The sequence below is a fragment of the Macaca mulatta genome, chromosome 2, assembly GCF_049350105.2.
Source record: "Macaca mulatta isolate MMU2019108-1 chromosome 2, T2T-MMU8v2.0, whole genome shotgun sequence".
Classification (NCBI taxonomy): domain Eukaryota; kingdom Metazoa; phylum Chordata; class Mammalia; order Primates; family Cercopithecidae; genus Macaca; species Macaca mulatta.
The window spans coordinates 53,434,095-53,454,018 of NC_133407.1; the positions used below are offsets into that span (position 1 = coordinate 53,434,095).

The 19,924-nt window shown below is 40.2% G+C and overlaps 1 protein-coding gene across 3 annotated transcripts in view; it reads left to right on the forward strand.

Annotated features, from left to right (window-relative positions):
• Positions 1-1,309: 1,309 nt before the first annotated feature.
• The window catches only part of TSC22D2 (TSC22 domain family member 2), a 52,205-nt gene continuing 33,590 nt past the window's right edge, over positions 1,310-19,924 (forward strand). For 2 of the 3 annotated variants that reach the window (XR_001443148.3, XM_015131798.3), the window contains exon 1: positions 1,310-4,283. Coding sequence is in view for 2 of the 3 variants with exons in the window: in XM_015131798.3 (XP_014987284.1) it covers positions 2,326-4,283 (1,958 nt within the window). In the remaining variant the exon portion in view is untranslated. Of the gene's footprint in view, positions 4,284-16,618; positions 16,691-19,924 lie in introns of all 3 variants that reach the window. The other variant, XM_015131797.3, reaches the window with a different exon arrangement.

Here is a 19,924-nt window from a genome sequence, read left to right on the forward strand (position 1 = left end):
AAGATTAAAAGACCTAGTTGTATAAATTACAACTAAAGACCTAAAAAATTCTCTGCAAATTTAATTCTCAAAACACCTTTTGGGATTAAAAAGTATTTCTATTCTTCAAAGATTAGAGAACCGAGTTCAACGATTTACTGATTTAAGTTATCATAATGTGATTGCTAACGCTGCAGTAGATATGAAATCTCGATTTCCATTAAGACTTAGATTTTACCTAAATGATGACTGCTTTAGTATGTCAAAGTTTAGGAGCCCATCCCCATTTTTTTTTAACTGCTTAAAAGAATGGCCTTACCATTTTCTTTGGCCAGGAACTAGCTACAAGATGATAAATTTGCCAGTACTTTCTTTTCATAGTTATGCTTTGTACTGCAACAGGAAAAGGTGCTTTATCACTCGTTATGGTTGTTTGTGGCCCAATCCAAATCATATAACACCCTGGCTGCTACTAACAGTTTTAGAATAAACAAAAAGAACTATAATGCAGTAGGTTCTACATTTATAAAGCCTATAAGCTGATTCCGTGCCGAAAGTAAAAACAGTGTCAGGAGTTTAAATGAATCCTGGAATCACAGCAAATTCAGGAAATTTAGGAATACGTTGGTAACCCTTAAGCTTTTTAAAAACTGACTTCACCCTGGGCAAGTAACCATCCCCTGATGCCGTTGTTGGAGACAGAATTTCTGGCAGGAAGATAATTTTCTGACTCAATCTGGCTTGCTGTTCTTGTTTAATCATCCCCATTTCTCTGAACATTTTACTCCTCTGACGACAATGGTCAACATTTATTTTCAGAAGTTTTAAAGTGATTTAGTTCTTCCAGCCGCATCTCTCTTTATCCCATCTAAGTTTTCCCCAGCCCCCATTCCTATCGCCCTCGTTTCACTAAGATTTTGCTAAACATTAGACACAAGCACATGACCTCCAGTCTTCCAATGTCTCGGAACAAACCGACGTAAAAACATCTGATTAGTTCCATTGTAAGCTTCCCTAGGCTTGGAATTTAAAAATTGTCTTTAGCTCGTCAATTCTTAAAGAACCTTCAACACAAAATTTAAATTTAAAAAATTTTAAATAAAGAAACCGCTCCCTTTTTTAACCTTTAGCTCCGCCCATTGCCCCCCCCCCAAGTTCCACGCGATACTGCAGGAAACCGGAGGGGGCGGAGCGGTGACGTCACGACGCCGGTGCGTCACGGAACGGCGGCGGCTGCGGCGCTGGCGGTAGCTGCGGCAGCGGCGGCATTTTAGTCGGCAGCGGCGGCGGCAGCGGGGCTGCTGCTTCTCCCAGCATCCCTGGCGCGGCCATTTCAGCCCCATCTTGGCCCAGCGGAGGGAGCTGCAGCCGCCGCTTCAGCAGTGTGAATTTCAGTTTCTCCGGGGTTTAGGAATTGGGCGCACCGAGAAGGAGCCGAAGAAGCCACCACCGCTACCTCACACAGCCGGGGTGCCTCCGCTCCCGTGCCAGCGGTCTGCCGCCGCCGCCGCCCCTCTGTGAGAGAAGCCGCGAGGGGAGGCCGAGACCGCCGTCGCCGCCCGCCCGCAGGGGTGGTTCCCCCTGTAAGGGGAGGACCGAGCCGGCTTTCCCCTCCCCCAGAGCGGGTTTCCGCCAGAGAGAGTCGACATGTCCCTGGGGTTGAGCTCCGGCTAGAGCCGGGGAGGGAGGGCCGCCTGCCCGCGCCGCAGCCCCACCGCCCGCCGGCGGACCTTCAGCCAGCTCCGGCCCGCGGCTCCCGGCTGAATCAGGCATCTCCGACTCCGGACTCGCCACTCCTTCCCTCAGTCGGAGAGCCCAGCGCTGACGCCGGCACCGGCCTGAGGAGCCCGAGCGGGGCAGCACCGCCCCTCACGCCGCCGCCGCCGCCACCGCCACCGCCTCCTCCTCCTCCTCCTCCTCTTCGCCCTCCCACTCCCACCCCCAGCCAAGGCCTGCTGACCGCGCCGAGCGCCGAGCTGGACTGACCACGGCTGCCCGGAGACGGGAGAGGAAGCAGCCGGCCCGCCCCTGGGTTCGCGCTCTCGCCGCCTCTGAGGGAATTGAATTGAGGCGCCGCGGCTGCGGGAGCTGAAAAGGAAGGAGGAGCCGCCGCGGGACTGAGACGGGGGCAGAGCCGAAGAGACAGACACAGAGAAGGAAACGAGGAGGAGGATGTCTCACCGGGCGACCAGCGCCTGGATCAGCTCGTGACTCTTACAGCGGCGGGCCTCGGACCCCAGCGCAGACTCGGACTTTTGTCTTTGGGGGCCCGTGCTCTGCCCTCCCTGGTTTCCGGCAGGACCCGGAGGAGCCGGCGTGCCTCTCTGCCCTCCAGCCTTCTTCACCATGTCCAAGATGCCGGCCAAAAAGAAGAGCTGCTTCCAGATCACCAGTGTCACCACGGCCCAGGTGGCCACTAGCATCACCGAGGACACTGAGAGCTTGGACGACCCGGACGAGTCACGTACAGAGGACGTCTCCTCCGAGATTTTCGACGTCTCTCGGGCCACGGATTATGGCCCTGAGGAGGTCTGCGAGCGCAGCTCTTCCGAAGAGACGCTTAACAATGTTGGGGATGCGGAGACTCCCGGGACCGTCTCCCCAAACCTCCTTCTGGATGGGCAGCTGGCAGCGGCGGCTGCTGCTCCCGCCAACGGAGGAGGAGTCGTTTCGGCCCGGAGCGTGTCTGGGGCGCTCGCCAGTACCCTGGCGGCGGCCGCCACTTCGGCCCCCGCCTCAGGAGCACCCGGCGGCCCTCCGGTCGCGGGCTCATCCGCCGGGCCAGTGACTGCAGCCCCATCTCAGCCTCCCACCACTTGTAGTTCCCGTTTTCGCGTGATCAAGCTGGACCACGGGAGCGGAGAGCCCTATCGACGCGGCCGATGGACGTGTATGGAATACTATGAGCGGGATTCAGACAGCAGCGTCCTGACTAGATCCGGGGATTGCATTAGACACAGCAATACTTTTGACCAGACTGCGGAGCGGGACAGCGGCCTGGGCGCCACCGGAGGGTCGGTGGTGGTAGTAGTGGCCTCCATGCAGGGGGCGCACGGGCCCGAGTCGGGAACTGACAGCTCCTTGACTGCTGTGTCACAGCTACCCCCGTCGGAGAAAATGAGCCAGCCCACTCCGGCCCAGCCGCAGAGTTTTAGCGTTGGGCAGCCACAGCCGCCGCCGCCACCCGTAGGTGGGGCTGTGGCTCAAACCTCGGCTCCGCTGCCGCCGTTCCCTGGAGCCGCGACCGGGCCGTCGCCAATGATGGCAGCCGCGCAGCCCAGTCAGCCCCAGGGAACGGGGCCCGGGGGACAGACTCTGCCGCCGACGAATGTAACCCTGGCGCAGCCGGCTATGTCCCTGCCTCCGCAGCCGGGCACTGCAGTCGGCGCTTCTGCTGCGCAGCAGCCCCAGCAGTTCGCGTATCCTCAGCCTCAGATACCGCCCGGACATTTGCTGCCCGTCCAGCCCTCCGGCCAGAGTGAGTACCTGCAGCAGCACGTGGCCGGCCTGCAGCCGCCAAGCCCCGCGCAGCCGTCGTCCACCGGCGCCGCAGCGAGCCCCGCCACGGCGGCTAGCCTTCCCGTGGGCACCGGCCAGAATGTCTCCTCGGTGGGCGCGCAGCTCTTGGGCGCGTCTGCCCAGCCCAGCGAAGCCATGGCCCCCCGGACGGGACCAGCGCAAGGTGGGCAGGCCGCGCCATGTCAGCCGGCTGGAGTGCCCCCGGCTACTGTGGGAGGCGTGGTGCAGCCGTGCATGGGTCCTGCCGGGGCTGGGCAGCCCCAGTCCGTGCCTCCACCGCAGATGGGTGGCAGTGGTCCGCTGTCAGCCGTACCTGGTGGCCCTCACGCCGTGGTGCCCGGAGTTCCAAACGTGCCTGCAGCCGTGCCCGCTCCAAGCGTGCCTAGTGTGTCTACCACTTCTGTTACTATGCCAAATGTACCCGCGCCTCTGGCCCAGTCTCAACAGCTGAGCAGCCATACGCCAGTCAGCAGGAGCAGCAGCATAATCCAGCACGTTGGGCTGCCCTTAGCGCCAGGCACACACAGTGCACCAACAAGTCTACCACAGTCTGACCTAAGCCAGTTTCAGACTCAGACCCAACCTTTAGTCGGGCAAGTCGACGATACTAGAAGAAAATCAGAACCCCTACCTCAACCACCACTTTCTCTCATTGCTGAAAATAAGCCTGTTGTGAAGCCGCCTGTTGCAGATGCCCTGGCAAACCCCCTTCAGTTAACACCTATGAACAGTCTGGCCACCTCTGTATTCAGCATAGCTATTCCTGTTGATGGTGATGAAGACAGGTATGGAAATATCTATTTTAAATATTTGATAGAAATGCTTGGCCAACATTGTAGCTTAGGATGCAACTTTGGGAGATTTGTTGTCAACTGAGCCCCTTAGCATTTTTAAATACAAAATTTAGTGTTTGGTAAAATTGATTTAGATTGCTGATGTCAAAGGGTGTAATGAGCGAATTGGTCATGTCACAGTTGTTTAAAAGCACTAAAATGGGTCAGGATGCAACATTGTTTACTCAAAAAAAGGTGAATTTAAGCTTAATCCTTACCATTTAATGGTAGTAGCTAGTATGTTATGCTCCCATAGATTTGTTCTTTTCTTACATATCAGTCACACTTGAACACTTAAGGCAGAGAGATCTGTCAGTGTGAGTTTTGAGGCTGAGACATAGTATTACTTACAAATTTTCCTTTCTGGAAAACCAGAAGGCCCTCTAGTGAAAAAAAAAAAAAAAAAAAAATCCATGTGAAGAATCTCCTCCAGTGTATCTGGAAAGGCTGGAGACATAATGGTGAAATGTCAAACCCGGCTTTGAAGATCATACTTAGTTCAGCCTTTTGATTAAAGAAGGTACACCCAGAGACTTCTCTAAGATACTTTTTTTGTTGTTAAGCAAAAACTGTACTGGAAAGATGTTCTTACCTTCCATCAGTCTATTTACTATAGGAAAGGGAGGTTGAGATCGATCCTTTAACTGTAGTGAAAGCTATAGTTCTTGAAATTTAAGAGTAATTTTTAAATAAAAGTGTAAATGTTAATAACTGGCTCCCTGTATTTAGGGATGCTTTTTTAATGGCCTAAATAAGAATTGGTGTATTGCTACACCGATACCACAAGAGCTGATATTTGGTTATGGTTTAATGAGGATTTTTGTGGTTTTGAGGAAGTGTCACATGTAAATTTGACATATATATTGCAAATTTTTAAAAGCTGACTCGTTGTAATGTTTTAAAATTATATTTTAAAATTATAGAAAAAGTTTCACGAATTTCACAGACATTTCTTTGCTGGGGTTTTTGTTTAGCGAGAGGCTAATTTTAGGTGTTTTTAAAAGATGAAAAGTGGTATTATGGATTTCCAGAATAATTAGTGTGTGGAAGAATACAATGACATATATGTTAAAGCTTTCTCTTTCTATGGTTTCTTCTGAGTTCCTTCATGTTTCTTAACCTCCCATTTCTAATTAGCCTTGTATTTTTGTTATATACTTCTGTTGGTTTGAAGAATACTCACTGAAATTCATTCATCTTCTCTGCTTTTTGTAATTTAAAGTTCATCTTTTTTTGTAGGTGACTTACTTATGGGGAGTCTTTCTTCACTTGAGAACGCTTAGAGAACACCACGTGTCCATAAGTGCGCTCAGCTAGCTAGTCATTGAGAAATTTTGTGTGGATGGGACTACCAAGTAAACTGATTACACGAGCCACTCAGAAAAATCTGTCTACTTTTTATAGTTGCTCCCATTGTCACACACAGGGACACACCTGTAACACAGATTGAGCTTTATTTTTTCACTTTTGGTAATAATCAGCAGGCATCTTCTCTTTTCTAGCTGCCACAAGCCAATTTTTTCCTGATAAGTTGGCAAATAACCTTTTCTTTCCTCTGTTCCTGTATACTGCCCATACTGCCCCATATCTCTTCAAGCAATGATGACTGGTTTCCTGACCTACCCTGCTTTCTATACACACACACCCCTCCACCCAAGAATGCAGATTACATTTTCTCTCCTCTTCATACCTCTCAGTTCACAGCATACATACTTAGATTCCTCAGAACTTTAGTATGATGATAAGGCATGAAGCAGATAGTTCTGTTGATAGATGGAAATTGAAATGTATTTAGGATATGACGTCAAAAATGCATTTATTTTTCCTCTTACTGTGTTAACAGTTGGTAATCTGAAGAATCTCATTTCCAAATTTGTGAATGTTTGAACTACAGATACTACTGTATCAGTGTTCTTATCAATTGCAACAGTTAATTCAGTGCAGGGGTTTTGATGTATGTGCAGTCCTATTTTAAACATGACACTTACCTCCCTCACCCCAATCATTTAAAATCTACATCGCTTACCAAATGTTCATTTCTAATTTTTGTTATAGTCTTTCATTGGTTTTTAACTTAACATGTTAGTTTCCAAGATGTAATCTTACACATTTGACTGTTTTGTCACTGGTCCAACATACCTGGTGAAGGAATAAATCCATTGAGTAGAAATAGTTGGGTTTTTTTTGTTTTGTTTTAATAGAAAGCCTTAGTAAAAAACAGGGCATTTTAAAATTTTGTGTTTGAAATTAAATAACAGTTTTCCAGGCATATGTTTAAATTACTGAGATGAGTACTTTTGAGGAGGCTACTATCTTAACTGAAAATTTTAATTTTAATGTGATTTTGGGTTACCGCCTTAAAATCTGCATACAGTTTTATATGCAATCATTCAAATTTGAAATAAAACCAACTGGAGTGAGAGGTCTTGAGTAATTACGATTTAAACTTTGCAAGTAGTTTGACAAATTTCAGATCCTAAGGAAATATTTGTAAATAAGATGTATGCTTTTTTAAAAAAAAAAAAATTAGGACTTTAGTAAAGTCTGTTTCTTTGAGAAAAGGAAGGAAAATGGGAAATTAACAAAAAGATTGAGGTGGTTTAGGTTGATACATTGAAAACTCTATCTTGAGATTTTGATTCCACTACCTAATTAATACAAAGCTCTATATTGGCTTAATTTTGAGATCATTTAGAATTAAAGAACTGGGCCTTGTAGTAATACATCTTAATATTATCACACCTTTAAAAGGCTGATGGTTGTATATGCAGAAGGTTCTCAATTAGCATTGCCTATTGACTCTACATTAATTACCATAAAGTTTATCTTTCTGGCCATTTTCATTAGAAAGGTTTATGGTCAGTTGTTGAGACTTTTCAAATTGATTTTGTGTAAACTGGTGGATGTGATGGTTGAAAATATAATTCTTAAATGTGTAGCTACTTTTATAGTGAACTTTACAAAACTTGTTTAAACTGCATACGCACTTAACAGTCTCCTATAAATGAGAGGAGGTGCAAAGTATTACTGGCCCTTTTGGAAAAGGACCACAGTACAGATCACTTTCCATAGATAGCCGACCAGTGTGAACTCTGTAGGCTGCATTCCAGGAACTCTTATGAATGGCTGCAATTGTGAGCTGTCATCTGTGGCCAAAAGACTGTTGAAAACCTGATTCTAAGGATCCTTTGGTGGCAGATATTTCTATGTCTTGTTAGTGGTTTTATTTGTGTGGTTTGCTAATGACCGCTGATAAAGTATTATACATTGTGAAAGTTAAGTGGTGTGTCCTGGTATGTGCCATAAATACACATTTTGTTTGTACATTTATATATATTTTAAACAAAATTCTGCTTTTTTTTTTACTTGAAGTTTAAGTGAGAGGATTAAGTAAATGTATACCAGGAGGCAGAACTATCTCAATCTTAGATCTCTGTTATATGAAAGTCTCACTGAATTGAAGTCTCTAAAGATGGACATTTCTGTCTTGAATATATTTCTTGGAAGCTGACATTTATCTGTTAAATTGTGAAGGTAATTTTGCTCTTGTAGGTTTACAGTTGATGTGTGAATTACATACTAGATACTATCTTAGGCCTATCTACATGTTTAAGAGTGTTCTTACTGAGGAGTTAGTAATAAAAATGTCAGATCATATATATGTGATATTATTATTTAGTATAAAAACTGATATTGATGTATTCATCAGGAGCGCCACATGGATTACTAAAACATACTTTATTCATAAACGTGGCTCGAAGTAAAAGGAAATGACAGTTTTCCAAAAAGGCTTACGGTTTTCCGAAGTACCTGAAATTCCTAAACCGTGAGCTATATCTGTAGGAGTGTGGCCTTTTATATTCACAGTGACACATATTGTATAAAACTTTATGTGAACTAAATCATATAGGCCAAACATTGTTAAATATTTTTAGAAAACATAATGGCTTATATGTGTGTGAATAATACAGATTCCAACTATTTTAGTAACACTTGTTTTTTCTCTTTAGGAGATCACAACCCCTGAACTAAATCACCTTTATGAGAAGTCATTTTATATAGGACTGGTGGTAGGGGTATATATGTTCTCTACTTCCTGAGAATAAATATAATGCCAATTCATTTGTTATTTAAGAATCCTGGGCCAGGGGTGGTGGCTCATGCCTTGTAATCCCAGCACTTTGGGAGACCAAGGTCGGGATTGCTTGATGTTTGAGTTTGAGACCAGCCTAGGCAACATAGCGAGGCCTTGTCTCTACAAAACATTTAAAACTTAGCCAGGTCTGGAGGCCCACACCTATAGTTTTAGCTACTTGGGGAGGCTGAAGCAGGAGGATCACTTGAGCCCAGGAGCTGGAGGCTACAGTGAGCTATGTTATAATATTGCCCTGAAGCCTGGGCCACACAGCAAGACCCTGTCTGTAAAAAGAAAAAGAAAAAATAATTCTGATAGCACTAATTTGGAAATAGTGAAATATAGTACTGGATCTGTGAATCTGGTACTTCCCAATTAGGAATGGGAGTCTATCTGTCTCTGCACCAGAAAAGATCAGAAGCAGTTATGAACAAATGGCAGCCCCACCAATCAAGTAGTAAAGAAACCCAAATAAATCTGTTTCCTAATAGAGGAATAGTAGTTAGGAAAGTATAAAAGGATTCTGACCTTCCTTTCCTAAAATGGCAGGAGTTGGGGGCGGGGAAGTGTAGAGTGATAGCAGATTACCAAGGTGGAAGAAAATACAGTGGAATAGCATGAAATATAGTCTCAAAAGAAATAGGAACACTTGTGAATATTGAGGAACGGTGTTCTAATTCTTTCTTTGAAGAATTGTTTTAGTCCAGTGTGTATTTCCTTTTCTGAAGATTCTGTTTATTTCTTAATTGCATTACTCTTTAAATACTTAAAGTATGAGGAAGGAGAGGCCTTACAAAAGCAGGTCTGTCTGGCTAAACATAGCCTGAATGATATTCCATAAGTAATTCCTTAATTGGAAAAGCAGATTTTTAGTAAGAAATATTAATCATATTTAAGGGGTATGTGTAGCAAAACTCCTGATATTTAAGTGTATGGTTTTTCTTTATACTAAACCAATGGGCTTGTGATTTGAGGCTACTATTTTCAATGGTATTGTGTGAATTATTGAGTTCACAAAGAATATGTATACCTGAATCATTGGTATAATGTCTTTCCCACAGCAATTCTTGAACGTATCAAATTACTCAATATTTGTTATATTCTTAATCTGGCATTGCTTAGGGCAAAAACTGGGTCTCCCTCATAAAAAGGTAGGAACAGTAGCCAGTTTGCACCATTCCTATACATCGTTCCATGACTTTAATAAGCATACTTTGATGTATACTCTTCAAATTTGGCTTAGTAATATTAAAGGTGTATTGATGGATTGTTTCTTATATGAAAGTATTGCATGAGTTCTGCTCTCTTTTTTTTTGAGACGGAGTCTCGCTGTGTCGCCCAGGGTGGAGTGCAGTGGCTGGATCTCAGCTCACTGCAAGCTCCGCCTCCCAGGTTTACGCCATTCTCCTGCCTCAGCCTCCTGAGTAGCTGGGACTACAGGCGCCCACCACCTCGCCCGGCTAGTTTTTTTGTATTTTTTTAGTAGAGACGGGGTTTCACCATGTTCGCCAGGATGGTCTCGATCTCCTGACCTCGTGATCCGCCCGTCTCGGCCTCCCAAAGTGCTGGGATTACAGGCTTGAGCCACCGCGCCCGGCGAGTTCTGCTCTTAAATCAGGTGAATTAAATTTCATCTAGATTACTTGTCTCAAATTTAAAGCCGCAAATCAGACTTAAATAATTAGTATTTAGTATTTAGTTTGATTTCTTTGTACCCAAGCTAATTTTTGTTTAAGAAGAAAAAGTGCTTCCATCCTTTTAAATTGTACATTTATTTGTGATGTTAAGTGAAAATTCTGCAGATAATTGAGTTAATTTTATTAGTGTTTGCCTGGGACATATACCTATTATTAGGGTAGGCAGGACAAATAAGTAAAGTCTAAATGTTAAATTACTTAAAGCTTCTTTTCCCATAAGCCTTTACTAAAATTTGTCTAAAGAATATTGCCTTGTAGAAGATGGAGTTTGTGATTAATGTGTCAGTTATTATAAATAATGATGGCATAGTTTTAAATGTTAGTGTTAGGCTGTTCATCTTCATTATTATACAAGTATATCATTTAACCTGAATAAAGGATTCCCAAAGCTAAGTGTAAAGCCCACTAGTTTCTAAAGTAGAGTTAGTATTTAGTTTTTATCAAGTGGTTTTGTATGTTAAAGCAAAACAAATCTTTGCTTGGTATACTGTCTACCTAGTCTTTGAAGACAAAACAAAGGAGAGAGGAGCTGTTTTGATCAAATAAAACCAATAGCATGTTTAATTATGTGTTAACATATGTGAATGACCATTACAGAGACAGTGGAGTCAGACATACCTGGGCTAAAATCTAACTGCTGTATTTGACCTTGAGCTAGTTGGCGTAGATGCCTTGTTTCCTCTTATGAAAAATGGGGATTGTACCTACCTGGGAGAGTTTTAAAGGATTAAATGATGTATGCAAGTAATTTGAACAGTTTGTAACATAATATATGTGGCAAACGTATGTCACAGAAATGTTAATATTTCAGTGTCCAAACTGTTCTCCCAGATCACCCCTTCACATGCTGTAAATCATACCAAGAATCTTCCATTTTAGTATGAAAGCATAATTGTATGGTATGGTTGTAGTCAGAAAAAAGGAGATGATGTTTTAGTGCAGAGGAGTCATGATGTTGTAAGAAGTATAGGGAATTGTGTTCCAGTCATGGCTCTTCTATCATTTAGCTGGTTTCTTTGGTCAAATTATTTCACTTGTCTGTTTTTCTTTTTTGAGACTTCGTCAAATTTTAAGATTTCTTCTAGCCTTATGTATATGAGACCATACATTCAGGTGTGCTTCATGAGAGAACAGCAAACTTAAACCTTGTCACCCCTTTCCTGCCACTTGACTATTGTGTGGCAATAAATGAAGTTTGCAAATACTCATTAAGTAGGTTGATGGCCCAAGAAAACATTTAAAACAGCATATCAGTCATTCAGCTTTCATGATGCTCTGCGAGTAGTGAGCACTGGAATACAAATATGAGACTATTCTGCCCTCCTAGATCTCAGGCATTTTCATCATCATGAAAATGATGATCAGATGTATACTTTGATATACATTGTAGGTGGTGATGGAGTAATATAAGGTGCTAATGGGAACAATTTGAGACATCAGATCAGGTTGGGATTGGTAGGGTAGTAGACTGACTTCTATTTAAAAATTATTCTCTGCATAGGTATTTATATAGTTCAAAACTCAAAATATATAAAAGAGTAAAATCGAAAGCCTCTCTGCTTTCTCTGTCCTCTAGCCACCCAGTTTATCCTTAGAAGTACCCATTATTACTTGTACATTCTTTTGAGGCTAACTCTTGAACTAAATCTTAAAATGGTCATTCAGATTAGGTCACTAAGAAAAGAAGGGGATAGTTTTCCAAGCAGAGATAAAAGGTAGTTTGTATAATGATTTGTGAAAGAGTGAGAATCTATCGTTTGGAAAATGGTATTATTAATTTGACAGGAACCAGAGTGAAGGACTTAAATGTCATGGTAAGAAATTTAGATTTTTATTTTTTTTTATTATTTTTTTGAGACGGAGTCTTGCTGTGTCGCCCAGGCTGGAGTGCAGTGGCCAGATCTCAGCTGACTGCAAGCTCCGCCTCCTGGGTTCATGCCATTCTCCTGCCTCAGCCTCCTGTGTAGCTGGGACCACAGGGGCCCCACACCACGCCTGGCTAATTTTTTTTTCTTTTTTTTTTTTTTTAAGTAGAGGTGGGGTTTCACTGTGTTAGCCAGGATGGTCTCGATCTCCTGACCTCGTGATCCACCTGTCTCGGCCTCCCAAAGTGCTGGGATTACAGGCGTGAGCCACCGCACCTGGCCAGAAATTTAGATTTTTATAGTAAGTTGCTGTTAAAGGTGTTTATTGAAGCTTTTATTGTTAAAATAATGTATATCTTGAAATGATTTCAGTATCCTTTCAGTGATTATTGCATTTTAAATTATAATCTTATGATAAAGTTGTGTTAAGGGAATACCTTCGGAGTGCTGAGTCCCAAAAATCAGAATTCTTATCTAATGAAATATGCCAAATATTTTGGTACACCTAGCTCTAAGTTTAAGTATTTTGTTTCCCTCAATATTACCTTGATAATGTCAGAACATTTGGTACATGTTGAGATACTCTACCAAAATTTGATTTATAGGCAGCGTAATTTGGAAACTAACCCTGTATTAAACAAAAAGCAAACTTACTTGTGTCAGGTCCTATGTATATAGACTTTCATTTGATCTTTTCAACAATTTGTAAGAAAGTGGTTTCTTCCCTTCCTCCTTTCTTATGGTTTAAGGAAACAAACTCTTAGAATTTGAGTCACCTAGGTATTGGGTGACAAAGCATAGACTCATATTCAGACCTTTAACCCAAAGCCAGTGCTTTTGAATATTCCGAGTTACAAATTTGTTTTATTACTTGGCAGACAGTAAGTTTGGAGGAAGGAAGAGCTACCATAGCCACTGATTTGTTGTGTTGTAACCCTTTACCTAAAGGATATTTTTAATCATTTAAATTCCCCAGATAATAATACTGGAGATGGTGCTTGTTGATCTTCTTCATATTGTATTTCCTTGGTTTCTATTTAGAGATCTCTGAAGTCATATTTTGGCATAGATAAGAGAAAGAGGTGTTTGTTGAGTGCTCAAGTACCTTATGCTTTAAGCTTTGACAATTTTTGTAGCTTAGTTTTGAGGTATGGAATGTTTGTGTTTTTCTCCCTGTTGTAGTCAGTTACCCTACAAAGTAGTATCTTGCAAAAACGGGTAGACATGCCACATGCTTTGAGTCATTTTCTGATATAGTATTTTGACTTACTTGGAAATTAATGTGATGGACTATTGAGTATGTAAAGTCAGGGAGAAAAGAATATATTTTGTTCAGTGGTGTTGAATGTTTACAAATAGGAAAACAGCATTTTTGTTTAGGTGGCTGAAGTACAGTGTAAACCACATCTCAGTCTTCCTAGAATTGCTTCGTTGTCTCTATATTTAGAGTGGTAGTTTATATTAATGTCAAATAAATTGTTAGAAAGCTGGTTTCAAATTTTACTTCCTGAGTGGAAGAGAATTTGTGACCACAGCTGCATAAAAAATCAGTATTTTGTTCTAATAAAATATTTAATTTCAGTTGCCTCTTCATGCTTTCAGGTTTCATAGACTGTAACCTTGAAATGATCCCATTAACAGCCTTTTCCTTGGGCTCTTAATCTCCTCAATTTTATGCCATTCCAAAATAGAAGTCTCTCTGATAATCAGGCCCTTCAATCTTTACAAATGGCTCTTTTCCCTTCTACTTTCTTGATCTGTAATTTCACAGACTTGACTCCTTTAATCTATACCTGTTAATCAGTGTTTGGAGACCAATTATTGTTGCTGTTTGCCAGAAATCCCTCAGTTTATGGATAACATCCCAGTTGAAGTATCCCAGAAACAAAATTTCATAGCTTATAAGACTGTCTAAATTTTTACCTTTAAAATCTAGACTGTTTAAAGTTTTATGTAGTACATAGATTGTATAACTATGTACTATAGAAAACCATGTACTGTGGCTTCTTCACTTTGAATATATGTAGAGTGATTATTAATTGTTAGCTTTTTTCTAATTAAGTGTATTCTAATATATTCTAAAAACTTTTGATCCATTTATACAGTATTTTATTTCACAGGTTCTTTACATATCCCAGTATTTACTACTAACTACAAATATGTTTGTTTTTCACTTTTACATTTGACTTAAGAGATATTTCACTATTCTGTAAAACTGCTGGAATTTTATAACAAGTCATATGACTTCATTTGGAACCAACTTACCTGGAATATGAATTTGATTCAAATTAAATATTTATATTTCCAAAGTCAGAGGATCTAAAATTCTTTTAAAGAGGCCAGGTGTGGTGGCTCATGCCTGTAATCGCGGCACTTGGGGAGGCCAAGGCGGGCAGATCACCTGAGGTCAGGAGTTTGAGACCAGCCTGGCCAACATGGTGAAACCCCATCTCTACCAAAAATTAGCTGAGTGTGGTGGTGGGCACCTGTAATCCCAGCTACTCGGGAGGCTGAGGTGGGAAGACTGTTTGAACCCAGGAGGCAGAGTTTGCAGTACAGCCACGATTGTGCCATTGCACTCCAGCCTGGGTGAGAAGAATGAAACTCTGTCTCCAAAAAATAAATAAATAATAGTTATTTTAAAGAATATCATCCCTATAAATATATTGTGAGTACTCTTTAATGAATTTTGAATTGTAGACTTGAAGAATAACTTCCAAGTATACTCTTTCTTATTCTTTTGTGTATACTACCTTCCTCTCTGAGTCACTCCATTTAAACTGGAGGTTTCCAAACAGACCTTTGAGGAGAGCAAACTAGTTCCCATATGTTCCTGGGCAAGCCTGTTTTTTTTTTTAAAAAACAAAAACAAAAAGAAACAACAACCAAAAAAAACCAAATTGAATGTTCAGTTGGTTCAGTTTTCATTTGATTTGGCAGACTGACTTCTAAGTACAGCGAAAAAAGTGGCCTGACAAATACATCTTAAGAGGATGTAAGCCGTTAAACAAACAGTAGTTAGAAACCTCTTAAGCTTTTCTTGTTATTAGCAGGTCTAATCAGTGTCTTTGATTGCCTTAGACCTAGTTAGGAGAAAAGCGGTGAAGGGGTTAAAAGAATAGAAAGGAGTTGAAGTAGGGCAAGCAATGAGAAATACACGTATTAGTCTTCTAATTAATCAAACAGTTACTTTAGTGATTCTCTGGCATCTTGGAAGTCATTTTTTTTTTAATTGTACTAATAATTCTGCACAGAGTTTAAGGCTGTTAATAGGACTCCAGAATTGCCATGTTGTATCTAAACCTCATTTTGTAGATTAAAATAATAGCTATTAAGAATTCACTGTATGCCAGGAACTTTACATTTAGACTCAGTTCTTCAGCCATCCTGCAAAGCTAGGTAGTAATGTAACCAGTTAACAGATAAAGAGACAGACTTAAAGAGGTCAAACTAATGCTGCTATGTGTTTAGCGTAGTGGTTTAAGAGCATAAACTCTGGAACTAGATTGCCACCTACTAGCTCAGTGATGTAAGCCAAGTTACTTCTATCTGACCCAGTTTTCTCATCTATGAGATGGGAATAGTGGTTCCTACCTCTTAGGGCTATTGTCAAAATGTAGTTAATGAGTATAAAGCAGTTAAAATAGTGTGTGGTACCTAATAAATACATTCTTAACCACTGCTGTTCTGCTACAAAGTTATATGGCAAAGTTTTTGTTAGCTTCCAGACTTACAGGTTGAAGGTGGGGGAAGACTATGAAAGCGTGCTGAGGAGGAGGGAACAGGTTTGTCAAAAGTTTGGGTCCCCGTGGAACCAGTCCCTAGATAGGAGGTGAATCATACTTACTGGGAGACAGTCCAGAAGAGCCCATCAGTTAAGAGTCTATGGTGATAGCCCTAGGGAACGTATCCCTAGGGAATGTTAGAAATGAAAAATAATTACGATAAATAGGCTTTTACCCCTTAAAGTGGTACAGTACCAATGCTAGAATTAGAAAGCTGCCAAACAATTGCAGCGCCTTTTTTTGCCCTATACGAGAAAAAAAACACATATAAATAAATGGGTTTTGAAGGTGGAAATGTGTCAAGTCCAACCCAGGAAAGAACTCTTCATTGTTAATTATCAAACCTTTGCCACTTTTAACAGAGCCTAAGAAAAGTTTTTACATTGTGAAGATATAGCTTAACTTACTTTATGTGGATACTCTACCTGAGAATAGCCTTGTTAAACTGTTAAACAAGATGGATATTTATAAAGGCATTTGGTACAGAACAGTGTTGATTAGGCTATGAATTAGTCATATTTATAAGCACACACATAAAAAATTGGATGCTACTTAGTATTTAGTTTCATCTGCATTACCTCTTTATAACTGTGATCCTGAATTATTGTTGAAGTCTGCTGGATTTTGTCCAGTTTTTAATTTCTTTCGAAGTGTTGTTTTAAGCAAACTTACGTGGTTTTTAAATCTTTTTATTATTAAAAGTTACACTGTTTTAGAAATCTAAAATCTTCCATCTTCTTTTGAAAAGTAGTGATTATACTGTACGTTCTCAACTTCATTTCCATTTGATTCTCGGATCTCACAGGAATCCTTCAACTGCTTTCTACCAAGCGTTCCATTTGAACACGTTACAGGAATCAAAGAGCCTCTGGGATAGGTATGAATACTTACATATGGAATGCATACATGCAAAACTGTATGCATGAATTGCTTTGCACTGTACTGGTTTCTCATCATTAAAACTGATCTTTGTTATTTTATGGGGGGGGAAATCACATGGTATCTAGCATGGGACAAAGCAGCAAAATAAACCAAAAGGACAATCTATATTTTATATAGAAAATAAACATACTTTTCTGCATCCTGTGTACTTTAAGTATATCTATATTTCTGAAGGGTTCCTATTGTGTTGAATTTTTGATATGAAATAGTCACTTCCCCAGTGTATTTTAATGCAAATACATATTCTATAAAATAAACTATATTTTAATTTTTGTGCTATTTTATGTTTTCTTTTTTTTTTCCTGTAAAAGCCATAGTGATTCAAAGCAAAATGTTATTTCAAATTATGAAATTGGAGGAGGAACAAGACCAAGGTATCAAAGTAATCGTTGTTTAATTTTTGGCAAGAAACTTTAACTTCAAGTTTGTTTGCTAGAATTCACTAGGTCTGCATTACTGATTTGTATGCCCCTAAAACAGTTTGCTTTCTTACAGAAATGCTATATAGATTTTACTGTTAACTTTTAAAAATACAGAATGAAGTCTTGGAGTTCTTTTATGGCAAAAGATACTTTGGTTTATCTTTCTGCTTAACACACATTTTAAGTAGTGTATGCTCTGTTCAATCGTTTTGCTGAATATTTATTAGCACTCCATCATTTTGTGTTTAGTTAATAGAAGTTGAGTTCAAACAATGTTTTTAAAATTCACACAAAGCTCGTTAGATTCTTTTAACTCTGCCTGGCAACGCATTTGTGTCTTCTGCCATAGTTTTGGATAACACTCATGAACTCAACTCCATCTCTTTCATTAGAAAAAGAGTATTGCTAAGTGCATGTACATGTCATATTAAGACATGATACATATTGCCTAGAAATGCTAAAACAGTCTTAATTCTTCGGCTTGATTTGCTTGTGTGTGTCACTCTAGGGAAATAACAGTTTTTTTTTTGATGTTGTGTTCCAGAAATGTTTTTAAATAGTTACTTTTAGAACAGGAAGTTTTAAAATTTGTAGTACCGTGTTTATAAAATAAATTTTTAAATAGTTCTCTAGCCATTTAAATTAATACATAAATGTAAATTGTGAGATGAAATAAACATGAAGGTTTAATCATTCAGATAGTTTTCCAAATGTAGCCAGAATGTGAGTACTTTGGAGTATGCTTTATAGTTTCCCTTAGAAAAAGGAAAAATAGCACTCTGTTTAGAAATGTAATAAGAGTAGCTTTCAGAAGTTTGATGATTTATTTCAAATAGCTAACTTTGAGCTGTCATGGTGTCAATATGAATGATATATATTATTTTTATCAGTGTAGAAAGGTTTGAGCTATATTTTTAATAATTTGAATCTAATATTGAAAGGTTTATTTTGTTTCATAATAAAACAACCATAGAAGTTGGCTGTACATCATTTGTTGTTACAGCTAAATACTCCTTATATGTTTTCTTTTTTAGATACCAGCAACTTTTAAGTATCGGAAATGAGGCAGGTTGCGTATCTATGGTTTCTCATGGGTTGAAAATACTTATTTTATCTTCTCCTTGGAGCCTGTTATTCAGAGCCAAAGAAGTTAGTGGATATTTGTCTGTAGTGTGTTAATGCCAAAATATAATAAAATCAAAATATAATCAGATCAGCCATTCTTCACTGTAAATTGGCCTTGTTGGTACTAAGGTGACAAGCCCCACCCAACAGAAACTGGCTAGTGGCTTTCTTTGAACTTTTCAACTAGCTTATTAAATTTTCCATTGAGAGAAGCAATCATGGCTAACTTTGTTAGTTTTAATAATCTACACTTTCAATTGGTAACTACAGAATTACTGATAGGTGTATCAGCTGATAAAGTATCGTGAGACCGTTTATTCCTTGCAAACGGGTTGAAGATTTGTGTGTGTTAAGCTTTAAAAAATATTAAATATAACTTCTGACCTTGTTTGTTTTGGACATCACCAAATTACATTGTTCATTTTTACTCTTATAAATTCAGGATTTTTTATTTTACTAATTTGTCAAAGAGGTATTTGGCAGGGGTGATTCTACTATTAAAGAGAGACATTGACTGGGCGCAGTGGCTCACGCCTGTAATATCAGCACTTTGGGAGGCTGAGGCAGGTGGATCACCTGAGGTCAGAAGTTCGAAACCAGCCTGGTCAACATGGTAAAACCCCATCTCTACTAAAAATACAAAAATTAGCTGGGTATGGTGGCACGCGCCTATAATCCCAGCTACTCAGAAGGCCAAGGCAGGAGAATTACTTAAACCTGGGAAGCGGAGGTTGCAGTGAGCTGAGATTGCGCCATCGCACTCCAGCCTGGGTGACAAGAGCGAAACTCCATCTCAAAAAGAAAAAGAGAGATGTTTGGGAGTTTAAGGGACTGCAAGTCCCTAACGTTATCTTCTACATTATCTATTTATTTTGAGGCATAGATTTGTCCCACTGTTGCTAGATAACAAATTTTAGGCTCCTGTTTGTGAATGTTGGAAATCATTTTCAGTAGGGGCAGCTTTTAAGTGCCCATTTTCAGTAAACCTGCCCTAAATAGCTGAATATCCCTAGTTTGATTTTGTGTAACTCGAAAGACAAGAATCTCCTTTTTTCCCCAGGAAATCTTTCAATTTAGCAGAATATATTTTAAAATATAAGTAACTAATGTACCTTTCTCATATTGACTTAAAATTCTCTAATGGCCCCTTTGTTTCCTTCCATATTTAAATTATAATTGGCAAATTAATAGACTTTTCACCAAGTAGCCTGCCTCTGCCTATATTTAGATACTTCTCCTTGCATTTATATCCAGTGCTTTACTCAGTTATTGTACTAAAATTGAAGCTACCCTCAAGCCTTCCTTTCCCTTTTTCTGTAGGTGCCATCATGGTTTCTGTCTTCTCTGTTTGCCATTTGCAGAGTCCTCAGGGAATCAATTAGCTGAAACCATTCAAATGTAGGGACAGTAGATACTGATAACTCAAAAATAATCCAACCCTTTCTTCAGTAGCCCAAACTGTTTTTGAGTTGACTCTTTACTAAATATAAATACTATAACTGCCGTAGCTTTCTGGGAGATTATCTTACTATGGAGGAGTTAATTTTTCATGAGATCCTAGCCTATTGGTATTTCAGAATAGTAACTTTAAAATTTGACTTCCTATTTTCTAAACAACAGTT